The 23,880-nt window shown below is 44.5% G+C and overlaps 2 protein-coding genes across 2 annotated transcripts in view; one reads left to right on the top strand and one right to left on the bottom strand.

Annotated features, from left to right (window-relative positions):
• The first annotated feature begins 2,258 nt into the window (after positions 1-2,258).
• Positions 2,259-12,694, top strand: LOC126400425 (protein NLRC3-like). The gene is made up of 9 exons (XM_050061139.1): positions 2,259-2,381; positions 5,423-5,545; positions 6,856-6,916; positions 8,141-8,351; positions 8,551-10,399; positions 10,494-10,667; positions 11,369-11,542; positions 11,667-11,713; positions 11,927-12,694. The coding sequence occupies exons 1-9, from the start codon at positions 2,335-2,337 to the stop codon at positions 12,511-12,513; spliced, it is 3,273 nt and encodes a 1,090-aa protein (XP_049917096.1). The 5' UTR covers positions 2,259-2,334; the 3' UTR covers positions 12,514-12,694.
• A 2,607-nt stretch (positions 12,695-15,301) lies between these two features.
• The window catches only part of galr1b (galanin receptor 1b), a 15,796-nt gene continuing 7,217 nt past the window's right edge, over positions 15,302-23,880 (bottom strand). Inside the window, exon 3 of the mRNA XM_050061870.1 lies at positions 15,302-15,891. Coding sequence (XP_049917827.1) covers positions 15,574-15,891 — 318 coding nt within the window. The 3' untranslated portion in view covers positions 15,302-15,573. The remainder of the gene's footprint in view (positions 15,892-23,880) is intronic.

The following is a 23,880-nucleotide window of genomic DNA, read 5'->3' on the forward strand; positions in this document are numbered from 1 at the left end:
TTCATCTTGTCTTCATGTCTCTGTCCTCCATCTTTCCTCCATGTTTTAGTTGGAGCTATAAGCAGAGCATCATGAATTATAATAACGTTTATACATGAAGAACGAGTCACTGAAGTGACAGAACAGACTTTATCTTTCTGTGAAGAAGCTACAAACACACGGGTCATGACATCATGTGTTGAGACGGATGTTCCTTGCTGCAGTAACAGTGCTGACATCGCTGTGTGAAGGTGACAGGTCAGTGTACTGATGGTGTCACAGCCACAGTGGGGTCAAAGGTCTCCTGTGAGGGTTGTAACATATGATGATGATGATGATGATGATGATTGTTTTTGTCTCTGAGTGTTTCTGTGAAGCTGCAGTGATTCTTTTCTTCATTGATTGACCTGCTGATCAGTTTCTCAGTCAGAACTGATCGATCAATGTGTAAAAAGACAATTGGTGTTTGCAGGGACGGTTTTTGCTATGGGCAATGTGGGCGACCGCCCAGGGCGCAATCTATGTGAGGGCGCAAACAAAAAAAACAAAACTCACCAGTTTTCTAGACTACCGCTCATTTCCACGTCAAGTTAGTGGAGTGGGCTGGGGCACCCCTATTATCACGTTTTAACCAGCAGCAGAAAGGAAAGGCGAATCCTGGCGGTTGTGGGTTGAACGGGGGTCACAGACAGGAATACGGTGGAGGCTCATAGTGCTCGCAAGATAACGGCTTACCGGCAACAGAGAAGTCCGACTCCAGGTCCAGTAATTTCCTCTTTCGTTGGTGTCATGACTGCCCAGTAGTACCTGGACAACCGAGCCATGGCGGCGCACAGGTATGTGGTGTGTCAGAGGAGAAACGAGCCGTTCACATTTCTCTCTTTGTGGCAGGTAACGGTCCATAAACCTCACCGCACTTTAGGGACTGTTCTTTACTTATGAAGGGACTGTTCTTTACTTGTCAGGGGAGGAGGGTGGCTGGTTGATTTTTATTTTATTTATTTATTTTATTTTATTTTGATCCCCCCTATGTTAATCACTTCTTGATGCTGTTTTTGAAGTATGAATAAGTCAATAAGTAATTTATTCCATTGAAATATCATTGATGTATTATAGAAAAGTGATTTATCTTTTTATGAATGACAAAAGGCACATCTGCCTCATTTTTGCTGTGGTATTGTGATACTACTCAGAACCATGATATTTTCACTGGTATCGTACCGTGGGGGGTGGGGAGCGGTGGGGGGTTGGGGGGGAGCCGAGGGATGATTCGCCCAGGGTGTAAAACTAGCCAGGACCGCCTCTGGGTGTTTGTGGTCAGTTAAAAGAAGCTGAAGCATCACGTCTGAACGGTATCACAGCCACAGTGGGGTCAAAGGTCTCCTGTGAGACTGAACAGTTTCAACAAAGGGTGGATGTGATTTTAGAGGCTCCCCAGTTCAGAGTCCCTGTCCCAGCAGGAGGAGAGATGCTTTAACGCTCGCTGTTTGAAGGTCATCAATAAATTCAGAGATAGGTCGTGTGTGAAAGAGAGAAAACAGATGATAGATGTTTGGTCTCAGCTCATACTCCTCCTGTTCCTGCATGTTTCCCTCCACCTTCCCTTTGTCAGTTAAACCACACCCCCACCTGCAACCAGTGAGGTGTCAACCAAAATCAGCTACTCATAGCTACAAACAAACAATACAAACAATAACAAGCAATATGGCCCCGCCCACCAGTCCACTCTGTGGTTGTATGACTCCACCCACCAGTCCACTCTGTGGTTGTATGACTCCACCCACCAGTCCAGTGTCTCTGACAGTCTCCATCCATGTCAGCGAATTAAATAAAATAAATAAATAAATTCTAAATCATGTCATTCTTCAGTCCATGTGGACGTTTGTGACAAATCTAAAGGAATTCCATCATGTTCACGAGGACGGGATGGACAACATGATGCAGAGACCTGATGACATCACATCAGTCCACCAACATTGTTCACACTCACATTGTTCACACTCACATTGTTCACACTCACATTGTTCACACACACATTGTTCACACTCACATTGTTCACACTCACATTGTTCACACTCACATTTTTCACACTCACTCAGCCACTGAATAAACACATGTTTGCAATATGAACAGTTCAGGATCAGTTATCAACCACTGATCAGTCAGCTGGGAACACATCACGTCCTGATCAACAACACAACACCACTCATCCTCTGTCTTTGTTTTATCAGGATGCAATCGCAGAGACCAGGCTCTCCTGGACCTAGACCTGGATCTGGATCTGGACCTGGATCTGGACCTGGACCTGGACCTGGACCTGGACCCAGCTGTGTGTCCATAAAGAGTGACTGGTCTATGGATGAAATCATTAACTTTAAAGTTGGACATGGTGCTGATGGAAGGTAAGAACATCAGACTGAATACTCGGGTGTTGGTTCAGAGCTTCACCGTCTGTTATTATGCTGACTTGAGGGTGGACGCTCCTCATGAGCCTCTCAGGGTCAGGGTCAGATCCTCCCTGATGCTGCTGACCTTGTTTAGACGTCGAACACACACTGTGTCCAGGCTTGGTTTTTACCGCCCAGATCAGGTCTTTCATGTCTTGTCACTGCCATCTTTGATCAGACCCACCACATTAATCAGTCCTGATCCATACACTGTTTTAGTTCTCAAACCCAGACTAAGTATAAGAATAAGTATAACCCTAACCCTCGAAAGCAGCCATTCCAGAAGTCTTAATGACAGAAATGGCTCAGTAGCTGAAGCTTACCTTAAACAACTGACGGTACGCCTCCAGAAACATCACCTCCCACACGTAGTCCCTGTTACGCAGCGCACGTAGCCCACAGTCCACCCTCACACACATCGTAAGGTCCAGGATTGGATTTTAAAGGCACACAAACTCAATATAATTATAGGGACTTGAATCTGGCCTGGATCCCATCCTTTTCAGACCCCACACTCCAAATTGACAGTTTTCCAGGAGCTAGATGCCCCCATATTACATATTTGATAAAGAAAATGAACATCCAACCCCAGGTGGAAAAAGTTATCTTGTCTGTCGTCTTGAACAACTGCCTCAGAGAACAGACAATATTAAATATCTGGAAACAGATGCAACAAATGGTTGCCATAGCCACATCCATCTTTTCTTCAGCATCTATCCATGTCCCTCTCATCCATTATTCTGATCGATTAACTGCCAAACAACAATCATTAATTGAGGAATTAAACTCTAGGATCCAGACCAGATTCAAGACCCTCACCAAAATTGACAAACATTTCATACAAATCGCACCAATCCAGTGCATTGGACTAACGAAACCACACAACGTATTTTACAACATTGGCTGACCCAATAAAACATGTGAGGGGGGAACATGGCTCCGACACGCCTCCCCCACATTCTCATCATCTAGTCATCAACCTATATACAACACACAAACTAACCAACGCGGAGAAAACAATTTTGGAAAAAGGCCTCACCTTCATCCCAATTCCAAAACCACCGACCCGCAGCGAGCTAAGTCTGATTTACATTTATATCATCACCAGCCAAAACTGTTAGATTATCTCAGATATGATTGTCCAAAAATGCCTGTACCCTTTACAGAATCATCAGGATGGGAACCACACCTGCAGGTGATTTCAGAGCCTATTCAAAAGCTCATCAGGGAAGACGTTAAGGTGTTTGAAAAATTGAAAATAAAACCCCACATCACATTTAACTTCTCCCAGGATGAGCGCGGGGCCCTCTCCAGATTGGCCAGAAATCCTAACATCATCGTAAAGAGTGCAGACAAAGGTGGACAAATTTGTTTCCATGACAAAACTAATTATTTAAAGGAGGTGTACCGACAATTAAAGGATACTAACCATTACATGATTCCCCTAATGCAACCGCTGCAGAAAGAAACACAAAAAATAGTAGGGGTTAGGTGGAGAAATTATACAAGTTTTATTTCATAAATAAAAAGCAAAAAACTTACCTCATATACCTCATACCACAAAACATACATTCCAATATGAGCTTTCCAATCTGGCAGTCTTTCACAGAGGACACCTCCAACCTCATAAATGCTATCCAGTGTACTCGCTGTAAAAAAGTGGTCATAGGCGAGACTGGCAACCATTTGCGTACCAGGATGTACCAACATACATACGATTTACATGAACTTAACAAATCCACAGTACTTCATAATCACTTCAAACACCATGGAACCAATGATTATAAATACATGGGGCTGGAGAGTAACAGCAACTGGACTAAGACACAAAGGCAAAAAACAGAAAGAAAATGGATCAACAAATTACAAACCATGGACCCATTGGGTCTGAAAGAGAAATATTTTTAGATGCGGTGGCATTAGGGGAAATAATTGCAAGTACAATTTCCTCACATGCATGAAACAATTAAAGAAAGCATGATTTCTTGTAACCCCATTTGGTGTGTTGATTCTTGCTTTATTCTTTGTCCTCCTGTTCTCAAAAGGAAAATTTATTTTGATTTTGAATATGCATGTTTTGGTCCTATTAGGAACATTCACTCTTCTTTGAAGAAGTCCGGGACACATTGTACATGCAATTGCCCCTAAAACTTCTTTATTGATTGCTGCCACCCTATAGAATAATTTGGATTACTGATCCCTTTCCAATGCCTCTCAAGTCCATTCCTACTACTTGTCCTGCTCCAGCCCAACAATAACATTGTCTTTCACTCCCTCATTCTACCACATGGTGTCCTCCTCTTCCTCTTCAGGCTGTTCTTGGGCCGTCAGTGAGCAGCGGCCATGACAGTACTAACATCTAGTTTTCTGTGAGGGAAGAAAAAGGAGAGAAGAAAAAAAATGTTGGATTAAACTCAGAGCATGGAAACTGTCTCCAAGTTTGCTGATTGTTCATTACTCACCTGTACTGTATATCTTCTTCCTGAAGGTACTCCTGCCCGACACTGAATATAACACACCATAAGTCTATTAAAGGAAATGGCCACTTTAGAATGAAAATACAAACAGTACTTACTGACCCTCATGCCCACAAGAAGTCCAGTGTAGTTTTTTAATCCACAAAACTCGTTAACCATCCCCCCATCTTCTAAACCCGAACTCTAACCCTCCCCTCTGGTTTTTGTAACCCTTTATACCTACATTTTTTAATTAAATTAGGCTTACAAATAAATCTATCATGATTTGTTTCTATGAGTTTTATATACAGTGTATATATATATATATATATATACATATATATATATATATATATATATATATATATGACACCTTGAATGGATGACTGAATATCTTGCGACAAAGTGCCTGTTGCCGGTGCTAAGTAAAACATATTTTGGTGTGTTACGTTTTTTAACCTGACCCTCAATAGAATGACAGGGTGAATGGATTCATGAGAATCTGCTCAAACTAACTCCTCATTTGTCTCTTTGCATCAGGATGCAGCAGCAGAGACAAGACTCTTCTGGACCTGGACCTGGACCTAGCTGTGTGTCCATAAAGAGTGACCAGTCTATGGATCATGTTGAGTCCTTTAAAGTTGGACGTGGTGCTGATGGAAGGTAAGAACATCAGACTGTTGGTCCGGAGCGTGACTGTCTGTTATCGAGTCAACAATGTAGTGATTCAGCAGTGACATCACAGCGTCCACCTGTCAGAGTCCAGAAGACCCGAGTCTCCTCAGCAGACAGAGTCCTGTCTGTCCTCTCTCGTCCACTGTGGCTGACCCTCGGTCTCTGGACCCTCACAGACTGGGTGAGTGTGGACAGACAGGTTAAATGGACCTGTGAAGCTTCTTTGTCATCGTTTGACCACTCAGATCAGTTTCACGCTACTCATCACATTCAGCCGTTCACACACACTCACACACTCTCACACACTCCTGGTCGAGGCTTCGCAACCTGCTACTCATCCGCGCACACTCCAACACTGACGGCACAGTTTGAGGTTCAGTATCGTGAACAATCTTGTGGACTGCAGGGGCCGGGGATCGAACTGCCGACCTTCTGACTGGCACTTCCTGAGCCACAGCTGCCCGCATGTAGGTCAAGGTCAAAGGTCAGCTGAAGACGGGTGAAGCGGTGTCAGTACTTCATAAAAAACGCTCCCAGCTCTTCTTTTAATGACATGATACTTGTGGGTTTGGTTTTTATGACAACAATATTTTAAGACTGAGGTTAGCTAAGGTAGCTAATGTAGCTAATGTAGTTAAGGTAGCATATGTAGCTAATGCAGCCAATGTAGCTAATGTAGCTAAGGTAGCATATGTAGCTAATGTAGCTAAGGTAGCTAATGTAGCTAAGGTAGCTAATGTAGCTAAGGTAGCATATGTAGCAAATGTAGCTAAGGTAGCTAAGGTAGCTAATGTAACGCTATGTTAACAGAGGTCAGACAACAGTTAACAAGCGTACCACACATACGGAGATAAAAGCACAACACTCAGCAGCAACATCCAGCGTCTGCCAGGTAATCGGCGTCCACAGACGAGTGGCTCTGTCTCTGTCTGACCAATCAGACAGTAGCTGAAGGAGCGGCAGTGACATCATCAGCGCCTTTCTGAAAGATTCAGAGATTTTCAACTAGAGGCACTCAGAGCGGCCACATAAAAAAAGGCAGACACTGGGTGTGACACTCTTCTCTGGGCAGCAGCATACGGACACGTGTGTTGTCTCCTCACTGAGAACAGCTGAAAAAAAACGTGAAAAAACGTCACTCTGCTTTGTGGAGGAAAACATGAAAACTTTGTGAGAATCTGAACCCTAATATTTTTCCTGATGTTGACGTCAGACAGACAAGATCTTTTCTGGTTTGAAAGTGTAAATGTGATGAAGTGAAAAAACACAGAGCCTTGAACTGGATGTTTCCTCTGCAGAGCTGCGCGACAGCTTCGGTCTGATCTGCAGCATCCAACACACCTGGACTCTGTGTTTCAGGTGAGTTCATGTACAAACACACATTTCGATTTTCATCACAACAGAACGAAACTACCAGTCAGATCCTGACTGTCTCTGTGCTGCTATCCTCTGTTGTCTCTGCCGTTGTCTGCTGTCTCTGCTGTATCTGCTCTCTGTGCTGTCTCTGCTGTCTTCTGCTGTCCTCTGCTGTCTTCTGTTGTCTCTGCTCTCTCTGCTGTATCTGCTCTCTATGCTTGTCTTTGCTGTCTTTATTGTCTCTGCTGCCCCTTGTTGTCTCTGTTGCCTCTACTGTTTTCTGCTGTCTTTTGCCATACCTGCTGTCTTCTACTGTCTCTGCTGTATCTGCTCTCTCTGCTGTATCTGCTGTCTTCTGCTGTCCTCTGCTGTCTTCTGTTGTCTCTGCTCTCTCTGCTGTATCTGCTCTCTATGCTCTTCTCTGCTGTCTTTATTGTCTCTGCTGTCCCTTGCTGTCTCCGCTGTCCTCTGCTGTCTCTGTTGCCTCTGCCATCTTCTGCTGTCTTTTGCAATACCTGCTGTCTTCTACTGTCTCTGCTGTCTCTGTTGCCTTGGCTGTCTCTGCTGTCCCTTCTGTCCTCTGTTGTCTTCTGCTGTCTCTGCTGTCCTCTGTTGTCTCTGCTGTCCTCTGCTGTCTCTGCTGTCCTCTGCTGTTTCTGCTGTCCTCTGTTCACCCTGCTGTCACTGTTGTCTCTGCTGTCCTCTGCTGTCTCTGCTGTATCTGCTCTCTCTGCTGTCCTCTGCTGTCTCTGCTGTCCTCTGTTCACCCTGCTGTCACTGTTGTCCTCTGCTATCTCTGCTAGATCTGCTCTCTCTGCTGTCCTCTCCTGTCTCTGCTGTCTCTGCTGTCTTCTGCTGCTGCTGAGCTGCCAAGAGAAGCTCTGATGCTACAGACTGTACTGCTGGATAGCGTTAGCGTTTTGTTGCGAGAACTGATGAACATGAGAGACGCAGCCGTTGTCATGGAAACAGTTGAGGTTATATAATTTACATAATGCATAATGACACCTCTGTGAAATGACTGGTGTTTTGTTTTCTTTTTTCTATGTTCTGTAAAAATGTTTTCGTACCAGCTCATGTTGGAAACATGTTCGCTGGTGCAGTTTATCTGTGACGGGCTCATATCAGACAATAAACATGGCCGACTGATAAATGGTCCGGCGATGTCTTCAGACCGACTCGTGGATCGCATGTTGCGTTCTTCATGTTCAGTTGATTGTGTTGCAGCTGCTGGAGGAGAACGTTGTCACGTTTGTGAAGGACGAGCTGAAGAGAGTCCAGAAGCTTCTGAGTCCAGATTACCCAGAATGCTCAGAGAGTCAGAGTGAGGATGAGGAGGATGAAGACCAGAGGAGCAGCAGAGAGGCATTTGTGAAGATCACACTGCACGTCCTGAGGAGGATGAAGCAGGAGGAGCTGGCTGACTGTCTGCAGAGCGGTAAGAGGAGTTAACAGATCAGTAATCTGTATCAGATCTGAGGCTTTTGGTCCTCTGTGTCCTCTGTGTCCTCTGTGTCCTCCGTGTCCTCTGTGTCCTCCATGTCCTCTGTGTCCTCCGTGTCCTCTGTATCCTCCATGTCCTCTGTGTTTTCTGTTGAAACCGACTCACTGGTTTTATTTGTGGTTTGTTAATTCAGGAACTTTCGCTGCAGCGTGTCAACATAAACTAAAGTGTAACCTGAAGGAGAAGTTCCAGTGTGTGTTTGAGGGGATCGCTAAAGCAGGAAACCCGACGCTTCTGAATCAGATCTACACAGAGCTCTACATCACAGAGGGAGGGACTGCAGAGGTCAATGATGAACATGAGGTCAGACAGATTGAAACAGCATCCAGGAAACCAGACAGACCAGAAACAACCATCAGACAAGAAGACATCTTTAAAGCCTCACCTGGAAGAGATGAACCAATCAGAACAGTGATGACAAAGGGAGTGGCTGGCATTGGGAAAACAGTCTTAACACAGAAGTTCACTCTGGACTGGGCTGAAGACAAAGCCAACCAGGACATACAGTTCACATTTCCATTCACTTTCAGAGAGCTGAATGTGCTGAAAGAGAAAAAGTACAGCTTGGTGGAACTTGTTCATCACTTCTTTACTGAAACCAAAGAAGCAGGAATCTGCAGGTTTGAAGAGTTCCAGGTTGTGTTCATCTTTGACGGTCTGGATGAGTGTCGACTTCCTCTGGACTTCCACAACAATGAGATCCTGACTGATGTTACAGAGTCCACCTCAGTGGATGTGCTGCTGACAAACCTCATCAGGGGGAAACTGCTTCCCTCTGCTCGCCTCTGGATAACCACACGACCTGCAGCAGCCAATCAGATCCCTCCTGACTGTGTTGACATGGTGACAGAGGTCAGAGGGTTCACTGACCCACAGAAGGAGGAGTACTTCAGGAAGAGATTCAGAGATGAGGAGCAGGCCAGCAGAATCATCTCCCACATCAAGACATCACGAAGCCTCCACATCATGTGCCACATCCCAGTCTTCTGCTGGATCACTGCTACAGTTCTGGAGGATGTGATGAAGACCAGAGAGGAAGGAGAGCTGCCCAAGACCCTGACTGAGATGTACATCCACTTCCTGGTGGTTCAGACCAAAGTGAAGAACATCAAGTATGATGGAGGAGCTGAGACAGATCATCACTGGAGTCCAGAGAGCAGGAAGATGATTGAGTCTCTGGGAAAACTGGCTTTTGATCAGCTGCAGAAAGGCAACCTGATCTTCTATGAATCAGACCTGACAGAGTGTGGCATCGATATCAGAGCAGCCTCAGTGTACTCAGGAGTGTTCACACAGATCTTTAAAGAGGAGAGAGGACTGTACCAGGACAAGGTGTTCTGCTTCGTCCATCTGAGTGTTCAGGAGTTTCTGGCTGCTCTTCATGTCCATCTGACCTTCATCAACTCTGGAGTCAACCTGATGGCAGAGGAACAAACCTCCTGGTGGTCTGAAATGTTCAGTGGAAGATCAACACGTTTCTACCAGAGTGCTGTGGACAAGGCCTTACAGAGTCCTAACGGCCACCTGGACTTGTTCCTCCACTTCCTCCTGGGTCTGTCTCTGGAGACCAATCACAAACACCTACGAGGCCTGCTGGCACAGCCAGGAAGTGGCTCACAGACCAGTCAGACTCTCCTACAAGGCCTGCTGACATGGACAGGAAGTAGCTCATGGATCAATCTTAAAACGGTCCAGTACATCAAGAAGAAGATCAGTGAGAATCTGTCTGCAGAGAGAAGCATCAACCTGTTCCACTGTCTGAATGAACTGAATGATCGCTCTCTGGTGGAGGAGATCCAACAGTACCTGAGTTCAGGAAGTCTCTCCACAGATAAACTGTCTCCGTCTCAGTGGTCGGCTCTGTGCTTCATCTTACTGTCACCAGAAAACGATCTGGACGTGTTTGACCTGAAGGAATACTCTGCTTCAGAGGAGGCTCTCCTGAGGCTGCTGCCAGTGCTCAAAGCCTCCAACACAGCTCTGTACGTGCATATGTATCCGTCCAGCTGAGACGTAGTTTATCTAAAAACTGTTTATTTGTAATTGACGTCTTGTGTTTTTCTGATTCATCTTCAGGCTGAGTGGCTGTAACCTGTCGGAGACCAGCTGTGAAGCTCTGTCCTCAGTTCTCAGCTCCCAGTCCTCCAGTCTGAGACACCTGGACCTGAGTAACAATGACCTGAAGGACTCAGGAGTGAAGTTGCTGTCTGTTGGACTCAAGAGTCCGAACTGTCAACTAGAAACTCTCAGGTCAGGATTTGACTACTGTTTGAAGTTTACTTATGAAGCTTTCATCAGTATCGTTTCCACCGAGCAGTCCGGTTCAGTTCAGTTCATTCTTTCTGTTCCCACAGTGAAAAGTTGTGGATGGTACCAACAGAACCGTTCCTCAGCGTCCCCATGTCTGGTCCCCCCTCTGTTAGGGTACTTAGCACACAGATCTGGTAGGCTACTAAAAGGTGGAGCTAGAAACCCTGCAGTCTGATCAGTCAGTAGAGAGCATGAAGCTGAAAACACAGAGGCAGTGCCGTCTCGTGGTGTGTCACAAGGTTGGAATGAGAATGTGTTGTGTCTCTTTGTGATGGTGGAATCATGAACGCTGACTTTAACTGAGGCCAGCGAGGTTTGAGGTTCCTTCACTTTTCCTCTGGGTTCTTTGGGATTTCCTGGACGAGGCACGAATGTGACCTTGGAGGAATTGTGGTACTCTGGCCTCTCCTGGGAAGATTCACCACTGTTCCAGGTTTTCTCCATGTCGAGCTTATGGTTCTCGCTGTGGCTGGCTGGAGTCACAGAGCTTTAGAGATGTTACACCTCCAAACTGATATATTTCAGTCACTTTCTCATCTCCCTGGGGATTTCTTTGGATCTCATCGTACTGTGCTGCTTATTGAGGCCCTTTAGCCAAATTCACATTGATGGAATGTGTGTGTGTGTGTGTGTGTGTTCAGTCTGTCAGGCTGTCTGATCTCAGAGGACGGCTGTATGTCTCTGGCCTCGGCTCTGAAGTTGAACCCCTCCCATCTGAGAGAGTTGGACCTGAGCTTCAACCATCCAGGAGACGCTGGAGTGAAGCTGCTGACTGCTGGACTGGAGGATCCTCACTGGAGACTGGACATTCTCAGGTAGAGACAGACACCTGCAGCTGTCTAACTGTCTCTCTGTGACTCTGACTGATGAACTTCCTGTTTCATTGTTGATATGAGTGCTGGTGTGTCGAGTCGACCCTGATGTTGTCTCTTCCTGCAGGGTGGATCATGGTGGACAGCAGAGACTGAGACCTGGTGTGAGGAAGTGTGAGTGTGTTTATTGTCCGTCACCCCCAAGGACAAAAAGCAGAAATATGACTCTGATGTTTCAGTAACTGTTAATGTTCTGACTTCATTGATGAATTAAAAGTTTGTTGAACATCGTTCACAGTTTGATTTTCTCTCAGTAACTTTCAGTGAAGTCGTTGATGAGTCAACAGATGGTGACCTGCAGCTGTTTCCTGTCTCTATCTCCCTCAGACATCTGTGAACTGGAAGTGGACACAAACACAGTACACAGTAGACTCCAACTGTCTGAAGATGAGAGGACGGTGACCCACGTCAGACAGGACCAGTCGTACCTGGATCATCCAGGCAGGTTTGACCTGGTTCCTCAGCTGTTGTGCCGGACTGGTCTGACTGGTCGCTGTTACTGGGAGGTGGAGTGGACGGGAGACGTTTATGTCTCAGTGAGTTACCGAGGAGTCAGCAGGAAAGGAAACAGGAAAGGTTCCATGTTTGGACGAAACGATCAGTCCTGGTGTCTCTTTTGCTCTGACAGTGATGGTTTCTCCGCCTATCACAACGACAGAGAAACATCCATCTCCTCCTCCTCCAACTACTCCTCTGCCTTCTTCTTCTCCACCCCCTCCTTTGCCTCCTCGTTCGCCTCCTCTGGCTCTAACAGAGTGGCAGTGTATGTGGACTGTCCCGGTGGCACTCTGTCCTTCTACAGCGTCTCCTCAGACTCTCTGATCCATCTCCACACCTTCAACACCACGTTCACCGAGCCTCTGTATCCTGGGATCAGGTTTGGGTTCTGGTCTGGTTCCTCAGTGTCTCTGTAGGTCTGAGAGTCTCTGCTGTGGACAGATACCCTGCCCTCTGAAGGTCACCTCTATTGACCTGAGGCTGCTGTTTGCTCTGAGACTCCAGGGAACCTGATGAGGTTTTTGTTTTGTTTTTTACGTGTCATTGTGGACACGCCCCTACGGAGGCGTAGAACTGCCACGCCAAAAAAAACAAAAACAAAAAAAACGGATCAGTTTCAGGTACTAACATGAAAAGTTTCATGTTATAACAAAATGTTTTTCATAATTTGATGAGGTATTTTCATGTTCTAACACGTCTCCTGTGTCACCATACGACTGTTGAGATGTCTTGATCTCAACAAGACGATGAAGATTCTTTGGACCAGAACGTCTCAGCAGGTTTCAGACTCTTGCAGATGATCTAATGTGTGGTGCTCTCATGTTTACTCTGTCTGCATTACACCACACACTGACTGCAGACAATAAATACTACACTTTACTATACTGTGCTACACTATTCTACGACTTTTCAACCCCATGTGGTGTGAAACAGAGATGTGCTCTCTTCAGTACTATTTTCCATCTTTATAAATATACTTTAATCCAGGCTCATGGTCCATACAAGAGAAATACTCATCAAAGAAATATGAAATAATCATAATATAATATTCATTCATAATTCATATTCATAATGTAAATGATTCAGAACAAAAGCAGAGATTTGTGTCAGATTAAAAGTTTTTACAGTTGATATTTTTCTATACGCAGACAACACCATCGTCCTCACAGAGTCTGAAAATGATCCTCAGAGGATGTTGAACACTGTCAGTCGTTGGTGTCGTACATGGAGATTAAAGATAAAACTCAGGTGATGATTTCAGGAAGAACACAGTCACAGACGAAGTTTAAATCTTATCTGTTCTGTACTGAGCACTGTAAATAATCAGGATTGACTCCAAACGACCTTCTGACCTTTGAATCAGGATTTAAAGCCTCATCAGACTCTGCAGAGACGACTTCAGGAGCTGTCTGTAACACGGTTCAGATATAAAACCTGAGCACAGCTGTGGGATGAATGAAATGAAACAGTTCGTTTGTTAAGTGTCTCAGTCAGAAGCTCCTCCCCCTGATCTGTTTCCATGTCTGATGAATGTACACATGATACATGTGTTTGTATCATGATGTCATCACTCTTGTTTACAATATGTTGTAGTGTCACGGCAGCCCATGTGGGCGGAGCATCTTTTGGTATGTGACCCTTAAATAAAAGATCTGAATCTGACTTCACTTTACTGACTATATGATATCATTTACTGTACTCATCATCGTCACAGTCAGCACACGAAGAATCAAAACACTTTACAGTTTTTAATCATACAACATGCCAGTAAATTAACATATTCTCAGTTTGAACAGTTTGTACGATATCCTACATATAGTGCCCCATGAATGACGTCACGTCCTTAACGTGTAGTTACACAATTATCATAAAGTTCCAGAGGTTAGCTTTAGAGACAGAAACACTGTGAGGACGAACCTTAACATGACTCACACAGATCTGATCACGTGACTCCAGGGGAAAGTCCCATCCACCACCCCAACCTGCCTCCTTACAGGCGCTCAGGACTGCTTCCTGTTTACTGCCGTCAGCTCATTGGTCACATGATCACAGCCTTTAAACATACATGACATATGTATGAATTTGGGTGAACTGATTTTCATAGGAAAACATATGAAACATTAGTGAGAACAGTCTGAATCAGGCAGCGAGCAGAACTTTGGTTTGTGACCTGCAGTTCACGTCAGCTTCAGCTCTGTGACTGTGTCTACTGATCGTTAGCTAGTGTTAGCATGCTAACGTTAGCTAATGTCAGCTGAATCTCACTGTCTGAACATGTCATTTCTCTCTGTCCCTGTTCTGCTGCTGTGCTCTCGACACAAAGACATTTATACTGTGACCTCACAGAGAAATACAGTCAGACAGATCAAAGTCAGGGTTCATTCATCAGCTGAGATTCATCCTGTAACAGGTGAATATTCAGACGTCATCACAGCACTGAGTGATGACCAAACTAAAGTCAGCTCATTAAAACAGGTCACAGAGTTACTGATTCAAACTGTAAATCTTTAAAATAAACTTTAAATAAGTTAGATCAGCCTCAGATCTGTTGTTGTTCCTGTTAATCTGTGAGTGTTTCCATCCCTGAAAAAAAAGACTGAATGTAATCATTAAATATTCAGAGAAACCCCCCTTATGGAATATCAATGAATAAAATCAATGGAAATAAATGATGTTTATTTCCATATAAAACAAATCCTGAGCTGACAGAAAATAATTTAATACGTCCATTTAAAACTCATCTATTTGTACATTTTCTTTGTTTCTATCAAACATACTTAAACCGACAACCATTTATTTAATATTTATTTATCTATTTATCAGGTTTGATCTTTCACATTCACATTAAATCTGTAAATATACTCAGACTATCAAAGTTCATCAGGACGGATCAGAAACTGTCTTCAGATGCTCCAGAAAATAAGAATTCACACTGATAATAAAAAGGTTGTGCTGAGGAACATTTGTCTCTGAAACACATAACACACACATCAAATATAAAAAATCATATTATACATATAAAACATATAAAGTCAAACACATGTTAAACTCCTCACAGGTTCTGTGTTTCTGCTCAGACGGAAAAAATTCTGCTTTTTAGGCAAAATAAAGAAAAAAACCTGATATAATACTGGAATATAATTTTACATTTATCTTGGACTGTTTTATTATCAAAGATTAATTTTAATTAAATTATTAAAACTGTTGAATTTAAAAGAAAAACTGAAAACACAGTTTAGTTTTTTTCTACATTTCTAAAGTCTGTATTTGTCCCTGTCTGAATGTGTCCTTCAGTTTCCTGTTTGGTGTCTCAGTCTGTCGTTAATAAACTCCCATAAACGAGTTCAGGTCATCCATAGATACAGTCAGCAGCCAATCACCTGCTGTCCTGTGGTCATGTGACCGTCAGCCTCAGCTCTGCTTCCTGTTTCCACCTCAGTGTCCTGGTCATGTATCTGATGACGTCCCGCAGTCCCTCATATGTTGGTGGTGGAGTGTGTGGTGGAGAAGTTCTCCATGCGGAAACGAACCACCTTGCCCACCGGTGGCGGCGGGTACAGGAAGCGGCAGGCGAAGACCTGGCGGCAGGCCGTACGGAAGTTCTCAGACAGGAAAGCGTAGAGGACAGGGTTGACGCAGGAGTTTCCATAAGACAGGCAGTGGGAGACGATGCGAAAGGCGAAGGTGGCGTCGTTCAGGGGAAAGGTGCCGAACTCCACCCACATGGCGATGATGTGGTGAGGCATCCAGCAGATGGTGAAGGCGGTGACGACCAGGAGGACCGTCTGAGCCGTCTGCGGGAAAACAGAGAAGAGACATCAGCCTGAGTCCACAGGGCGGGTTAAAGGACGAGGGCGCTGTTTTAGTTCAATATAAACCAGAAACATTTCTAAACACTCCAGAAAAATTCCTCAAACCTTCAGGGAATGTTCTCCAGAGAAATGACCGGATCGATCTGATACGTGTTTCAAACTGTTGTTGTTCAACCAGCTTCACCTCAAACTGATGAAATATCTTGAACCATCATATCAAAGGTGAATAAACTCTGACAGATCGAGTCTCTGCAGCAGCTTCGGTCTTAGTGAAATAAAATCAAACCAAACATGAGTTCATGATCTCTCACTGTTACAGACATTAACTTTTAATCCTTCAGTTTCACTCAGGAAACAAATGAGATCTGTTCTGATGATGAAGTTTATAAACTTCCTCCGTCGGCCCTCCCCAGACACGACATCAGCGAACTCTGTGTGGCGCTGATGTTCCAGTGTGAAGGTCATGACACAGCTGTTCATTAAACCTTCAGAAGTGACTTCAAATAAAAGTTTCAGAGTTCTTCAGGTCAGAAACATGTGTTCATGTATCTTTATACAAACAGATAAGTTGCGTTCAACAGCTCAGAAAGAAACACAGTAAAAATACACAAACTAAAAACTTGAAGCTTCACTGAGGTTATTCTGTCTGTCTTCACTGTGACTCATCTCCAGACTCACATCACACTTTTACACCATCACATTTCCACCCACGACTCTGGAGCAACTGCTGCAGTTATAAATACTGAGTCCAGATTTATAATTCATCTGTTTAAAAAGAGATTCTTCTTCCACACAAACAGCTCTGACGTCAGTCTGCAAACCTCCAGTCTGCACCACAACAAACCTCCCAGTCCTCCCAATGCTCCACGCATCTTACTGTGTTACTGTACAGACATGTTTTAAAACTGACCACAAAACCACCAACAAGAGACGACATGAAGACACATCTGGTACAGGAAACATGAGGCAGGTAAACCAGTCCAACCAGTCCAAAGATCGGGTTCACAGACTTGACAGTTGGAGCAGCTTCATCATCGTCACAACACATCACATCATGTCCTGCAACTTTGCCAGTCTTTATGTCGGTTATTTGTAAAGACTGAGAATACTAAATAGTGATAATAATCCTTGTCTGCCTAACATTCTGGTATACAAAATGACATATGTTGCATCTTTAGTGGAACTAGTGATCAGCTACAGTCTTATTGCAACTTTTTGAATTCTGTCTCTGAACATCTGAGGTTTACTATGCAGTTTGATTTGGAGAAGATTAATTTTCTTGACACATGGATCATTCGGAGAAATAACACATTGTACACTGACTTAAATACAAAACCTACTGATCGCAATAGTCTCTTACAAGCTCACAGCTGTCACCCTCTTCCCTTGAAAAACAGTTTACCCTATAGTCAGTTTTGTCGGTTGAAACGCATTTGCAAAGATCCTTCTGATTTCTCTGAAAATATGGATATAATGAAAGGTAAATTTAAAGAGTGTGGTTACAAGGAGCTACAATTGGACTCTGCTGTCGAGAAAATAAATAAAATTTCTAGAGCTGACCTGTTTGAAGGTGCTAGAAATAAAAACAAAAAAGAAGTTCCTCTATTTATCACTATTTATTCCCATTGTGCTGAAAGGTTCAAACCGATGTTGCATAAACACTGGCACATTTTAAAGTCTGATCCTCTTCTAACAAATGTCTTTAATGATCCCCCTAGAGTTGTCTTCTCAAGAGGTAGAAACCTGAGAGATGCACTAGTCCATTCAGACTTGCCTCCTCTAGAAATTTCGCCACAACGCACTCTTGCTCCTGTCACAGACGGTTACTATAGATGTGGTGCCTGTGCGCAATGCAACAGTACTTATAAATGTAGAGATTTCAAACACCCTCATTCAGGTTAGAAGATCCCTGTTAAAGGTGTTATTTTTATTGTTTCTTGTCCTTGTGGCAAATATTATGTGTGTAAAACCAAGCGTGCACTTAAGATGTAAAAACATGACCTATCCTGTTGCAGCACACTTCATTGAGGCTGGACATCCTATATCTGCTCTGCGTTATATAGGGATTGAAAAAGTATGTCTTCCTAGAAGAGGCGGTGATTTCGATACTCTTTTGTTGAAAAGAGAAGCTTTCTGGATCTACACATTAAATACTCTTGTTCCCAGTGGCCTTAATGTTGAGTTTGACCTTAAACTTTTTCTTTGACTCTAGATTGTCCTATGTCTTATAGGCTTTGTGATGCATTTTCTAATCCTTTATCGTTAACTTCCTTTTATGTAGATTGTTCTAAATCCTTAAACATTTTTCCAAAATTCCTAAAATTTAACTTTTTTTTATTTCAATTATCTACCGTTACTATTGTAAGTAGATTTTTCCTAAATTCAATTTGGGAAATACCGGCTGCAGGGACACATCACGCTGCAGGGACACATCACACTGCAAGGACACATGGCACTGCAGGGACACATCACACTGCAGGGACACATCGCACTGCAGGGACACATCACACTGCAAGGACATATCGCACTGCAAGGACACATCGCACTGCAAGAACACATGGCACTGCAAGGACACATGGCACTGCAGGGACACATCACACTGCAGGGACACATGGCACTGCAGGGACACATCACACTGCAGGGACACATCGCACTGCAAGGACACATCGCACTGCAGGGACACATCGCACTGCAGGGACACATCACACTGCAAGGACACATGGCACTGAAGGGACACATCACACTGCAGGGACACATCACACTGCAGGGACACATCGCACTGCAGGGATACATCGCACTTCAAGGACACATCACACTGCAGGGACACATCACACGGCAGGGACACATCACACGGCAGGGACACATCACACGGCAGGGACACATCACACTGCAGGGACACATCCCACTGCAGGGACACATCCCACGGCAGGGACACATCACACTGCAGGGACACATCGCACTGCAGGGACACATCCCACGGCAGGGACACATCCCACGGCAGGGACACATCCCACTGCAGGGACACATCCCACTGCAGGGACACATCACACTGAAGGGACACATCCCACTGCAGGGACACATCACACGGCAGGGACACATCCCACGGCAGGGACACATCCCACTGCAGGGACACATCACACTGCAGGGACACATCACATAGACTCACAAGTCAGTCTTTAGACGCTTTGCTTAACTAAAGACTGATGACTTTCTCCCTGATTTTGTGTTTAGATTTTAGTTTAAAAAAACTCCCTACGTTGCAGAACCAATAGTTTGTGCTCGTAAACATAGTCCCACTAGAAACACGTGTAGCGGTACAAAATGGCTCAGCCGTGCTCGCAGAAAACGCCGTCAAAATTAGTGGATGTTTGTCGCGTTTGCGGCGACACATTCTCGCCAACTAAAAGAAATAAGCATAATCTTTTACAAGGCCATGACTCATCCATCCAGCCGGACTATAGAGGGAATCGCCTTGTTGTTTACAAGGCGATTCCCTCTATAGTCTATAGTCCGGGTAGAAAACCAGCAGAGCTATATATATATATATATATATATCACATTTTTCACATCACTGTATCACCGTTTAGACTAATCCCATGTTTGTAAAGTCTATAAACACAATGATTGAACAAACATTACTATTTCTGTGTGCACGTTTAGCTGGGCTAACCGTTAGCTGTTAGCCCTGTTAGCCTTTAGCGGTGTCTGTAATAGGTAATATCTCGTTAAACGGTCCGTGAAAAAAATATCTTTCCCAGCGGATATCTTAGTTACAACATGATTGAGCTAGCAAAGCAGTTTTGTGTTGCTATGTGTGGTATTTATTCAGTTTTGGGAAATCACGATGTCTAGAAAGCATCAGTGGCTGCAGCTGACAGGGACAGCTAACAGCAGCAGCAAAGCTAACATCAGGACGTCATCTGTTAAAAGCCTCCCGTTGTCGGATACGACATGAAACTACTCCAGTTAGCTCAATCATGTTGTAACTAAGACATCCGCTGGAAAAAAAATATTTTCTTCACGGATGAGCACATGTTTGATAAAACGGAGTTTAATCTCTCGGCATCCATTTTCAAGCTCTCTGTGTGTTTGTCTCCTTGGGACAAGAAAAGGGGGAGCGCACATTTCCGAGTAGGCGTGTCCTTTTCAAAAATGCAAGAGGCGTTGCTTTGTTGCCGGCCGTTTTCGCCGGTGTGTTAAACACACTTTAGAAAGGAGTGTCCCCAGACTATCAGAAGGCGGAGATCTCTGATTGTCTGGTGGCGAGACTACATCACACAGCAGGGACACATCACACGGCAGGGACACATCACACGGCAGGGACACATCACACGGCAGGGACACATCACACTGCAGGGACACATCACATGGCAGGGACACATCACACTGCAGGGACACATCACACGGCAGGGCATCAACAAACGACCACACAAAGATATTACATTCACTAAAAGATCTGTGGACGTCTTCCATCACCGAACGTGTTCGTATCGACAGGTGTTAAGTCTCAGCCGTAACCTTCTGAGCCTCATAATGTTTTTACTCTGTATCTTGTTACTACAGGAAGTCGTTCAACTCTTGAACTGAACGCCATGTTTGGGAGAACTGTTTGACCTCAGCCTGATGTTTGACATCATTAACCAGTTGGTAGCTGCGGCTCTGTCTGTGCTTCCTGTCTGTACTTCCTGTCTGTACTTCCTGTCTGTGCTTCCTGTCTGTACTTCCTGTCCCAGGGAGCCATCATGATGAAATACTGGGTGTTTCTCAAAGTCAAGGATCCTTCCTTCCGTGTGAGGACCCGTCCTCCCAAGGAAGGATCCTTGACTGTGGAACAGTCCTTCAGTGGGTCGATGACGTAGCGTCCTTCAAATTCGGCCGTTTGAGGATCCTTCCTTGACTTTGAGAAACACCTAGTGACACCAACAGTCAGAGACGGACATGTTGAGGCTGCTGCACTCTGAGGCAATTTGGGACACTTTCGCCCATCAGGGAGGATCTTCAGAGGCTGAAGTCGACCTTCAGACGAAGACGACAGACAGTTTGATGCAGGACAGACAGGGCTCTGGGTCCAGGTCCCACAGTGGTTATACCAGGCTGCTGTCTTTGTTCAGTTTGACTGAGTTACAGATCATCAGAGACAACATGAGTTTTATTTCATCAATCACCTTCACTCGTACCGGGTGGAAACTAAAGTCTAGAAGAAACTCATCTTCAAGATTCAAAACCAGAGAGTCCGTCCTCTCGTCCTCTCTCTATTAAACCTTTAAAGCTCAACATGGTTCAGTCCTTAGTTACACAGCCGAGCTTCTGACTCCCTGTGCGCGGAGTCAGGACCTGAGATCCTCGAGTCGAGGCTGCTGACTAAAGGTGAGCAGGACTTTACCATCGAGGCTTCGAGGCTCTGGAATTCTCAGACTGGTTGGTACAAGACCTGTTTTTAAATCATTGTTAAAAACACACTTTTATAGGAAAGTTTCTCTTTTAATGTCTGATTTATGACTTTTGTGTTTTATTTCCTTTTGTTCTGTTTTTGTCTCTGACCTCACTGTTTCTGAGCTCTTAACATTTTTTAATAATTGTCATGTTATTATCATCTTATTTCCATGCTCTTTAGAACCTTGTTAGGAAAGTGCTGTACAAATAAAGTTTAGAGCCTCAGAGGTCGTCTCAGCAGACCGAAGATGTGACGATCCACAGGAGAGCAGACATCAGTTTAGACGAGACGCTCATTCAGAGACGGAAGTGATGAAGCAGATTAAAAACAAAGAGCAGATTTAAAACTCTCCACTCTGAAGCTTCACCTTATTTCCTGTGCGAGGGCAGCAGCCGTCAGACGACTCTGCTCTGATCTGTACAGCCATCACATGGTGGAGCCGGACTCTCTGTCAGAGACGAGGATGCTGTCCAAGTTATTTGTCATGTTGGACATGTGTCCCGCCCACAACATGATGTTCTGGTCAAACACAGGAGGACGTTCACAAACAGACTCATAATGCACCACAGGAAGTCATCAAACTTTTCCTCTCCTCCCTCAGAGAGTCATCAGACTGATTTATTTCACCCGTTAGCAGCTGAAAGTCTGTCTGTTATTTATTCTTTATGTCTTTTACTCGACTCCGATTCAGCTGCACACAGGAAACAACCACAGGTGAGTTTTAATGACACAAAGACAGAAGCCAGCAGGAAACTAAAGCGAGGAGCTGAACAAAAACCAAACCAGGAACAATCTGAGAACAGAGAATCACAGAGGGAGCCCAACAAGAAGCACGGAGAAAAACAGACGGACGGACAGGTACAAACATATAAGTATATACTGAGAGCTCATCACAGAAACCAGACACAGCTGGAGGAGGAGACACACGAGGAGACGAGGAGGGGGAGGGAGGGAGCAGCAGGGCGGAGCCAACAAGACGAACACCAGACAGGTGTGCAGGTAAAACTGTGGAACAGGGACAAACCAACGAGACAGAAGGTTGAGGTTACAATGAAGAAGGTCAAACACTGCTGGAGAAATGACACACACATTGTTTTATACAACCTGTCACCTTGACTGATTTATGAGACATGAATTAGTTTAAAGAGAAAACACAGATGGAAACATCAGGATTGAAACTATGAAGGATAAAAATGACTTAACTGTGAATAAACTAATAAACATGTTCGTCTCAGGGCTCAGACTGAATCTAAGATACCTGTCAAAATCAACACTGATGACCTCACAACAAGCCCTCTGTATAAGGACCTGGGGTCGTAGTCACAAAGCTTCCTCGTGCTAAGAGTCGCTCCTAGTGACGAAATTCTAAGAAGGTTCTTAGAATTGTGACGTTTTCTTAGAATTTCCCCTTAAAGTTAAGACTTAAAGTTAAAGTTAAAGTTCTTCCTCGCTCAGAGTCTCTCTGAGAACTTTCCTAAATCTCTCCTAAGCTCAGACTCCTTCATTCGGAGCTCTGAGAGTGTTCTCAGGATGTTTGTGAGTACAGCTCCTGGTGTGAATAACACTGTGACAGTGAACTTTGTCTGAACACTGGACATCTGAGACAGACATACGGACAGACAGATAGACAGACAGGCAGATGGAAAGATGGACAGACAGACAAACGAACAGATGGACAGAAAGAGAGACAGACGAACAGATGGGCAGATAGACAGACAGACAGACAGATCCAGAAAGGTTCCAGACTCTCTGTGTGAACAGGTTTAACTGCAGATGATGGATGAAGAGACAAGACAGGACAGGAGGTGGACGACAGTCCGTCCACTTCAGATGTACAAACAGAGCTGAGACACTCGTGCTGCGTTCACTGACACCACTTCAGACGTTCAGAACTTATGTTAAACAAAAGAAGCTGTTTCCTGTCAGGTGAGGACGGCGTCACAGGTTCATGAACTCAGACTGTGACACTTCCTGCAGCATGAAAACGTCTGTTGCTCCCACTGTGGGACGTCTCTTTATCTGCCGTCATGTCTCAGAGCGTCTCAGTGACAGCATTTTAAAAATACATCAGATTCTTGACACGGATTTTATAATAATACGAGTGATCAGATGCTGCTGAGAGACGCAGCTCTGCTTCTTTAAGAAAAACTGCTGACTCACTGTGATCGATTACTGTTACTGATCAAAGACACATTAGAGTTATTGATTGTTCTGATGATGTCATCGCGTCATGTTCACCATGATGATGTCACACATCAATTAATGTTCCTGAGCAGGTAGCGTACAGAGTACCTGAGCAGGTAGAAGACAGAGTACCTGAGCAGGTAGAGTACAGTGTACCTGAGCAGATAGAGGACAGAGTACCTGAGCAGATAGAGTACAGTGTACCTGAGCAGGTAGAGGACAGAGTACCTGAGCAGGTAGAGTACAGTGTACCTGAGCAGATAGAGGGCAGAGTACCTGAGCAGATAGAGGACAGAGTACCTGAGCAGGTAGAGTACAGTGTACCTGAGCAGGTAGAGGGCAGAGTACCTGAG

This window comes from Epinephelus moara, chromosome 1 (genome assembly GCF_006386435.1).
Source record: "Epinephelus moara isolate mb chromosome 1, YSFRI_EMoa_1.0, whole genome shotgun sequence".
NCBI classification, from domain to species: domain Eukaryota; kingdom Metazoa; phylum Chordata; class Actinopteri; order Perciformes; family Serranidae; genus Epinephelus; species Epinephelus moara.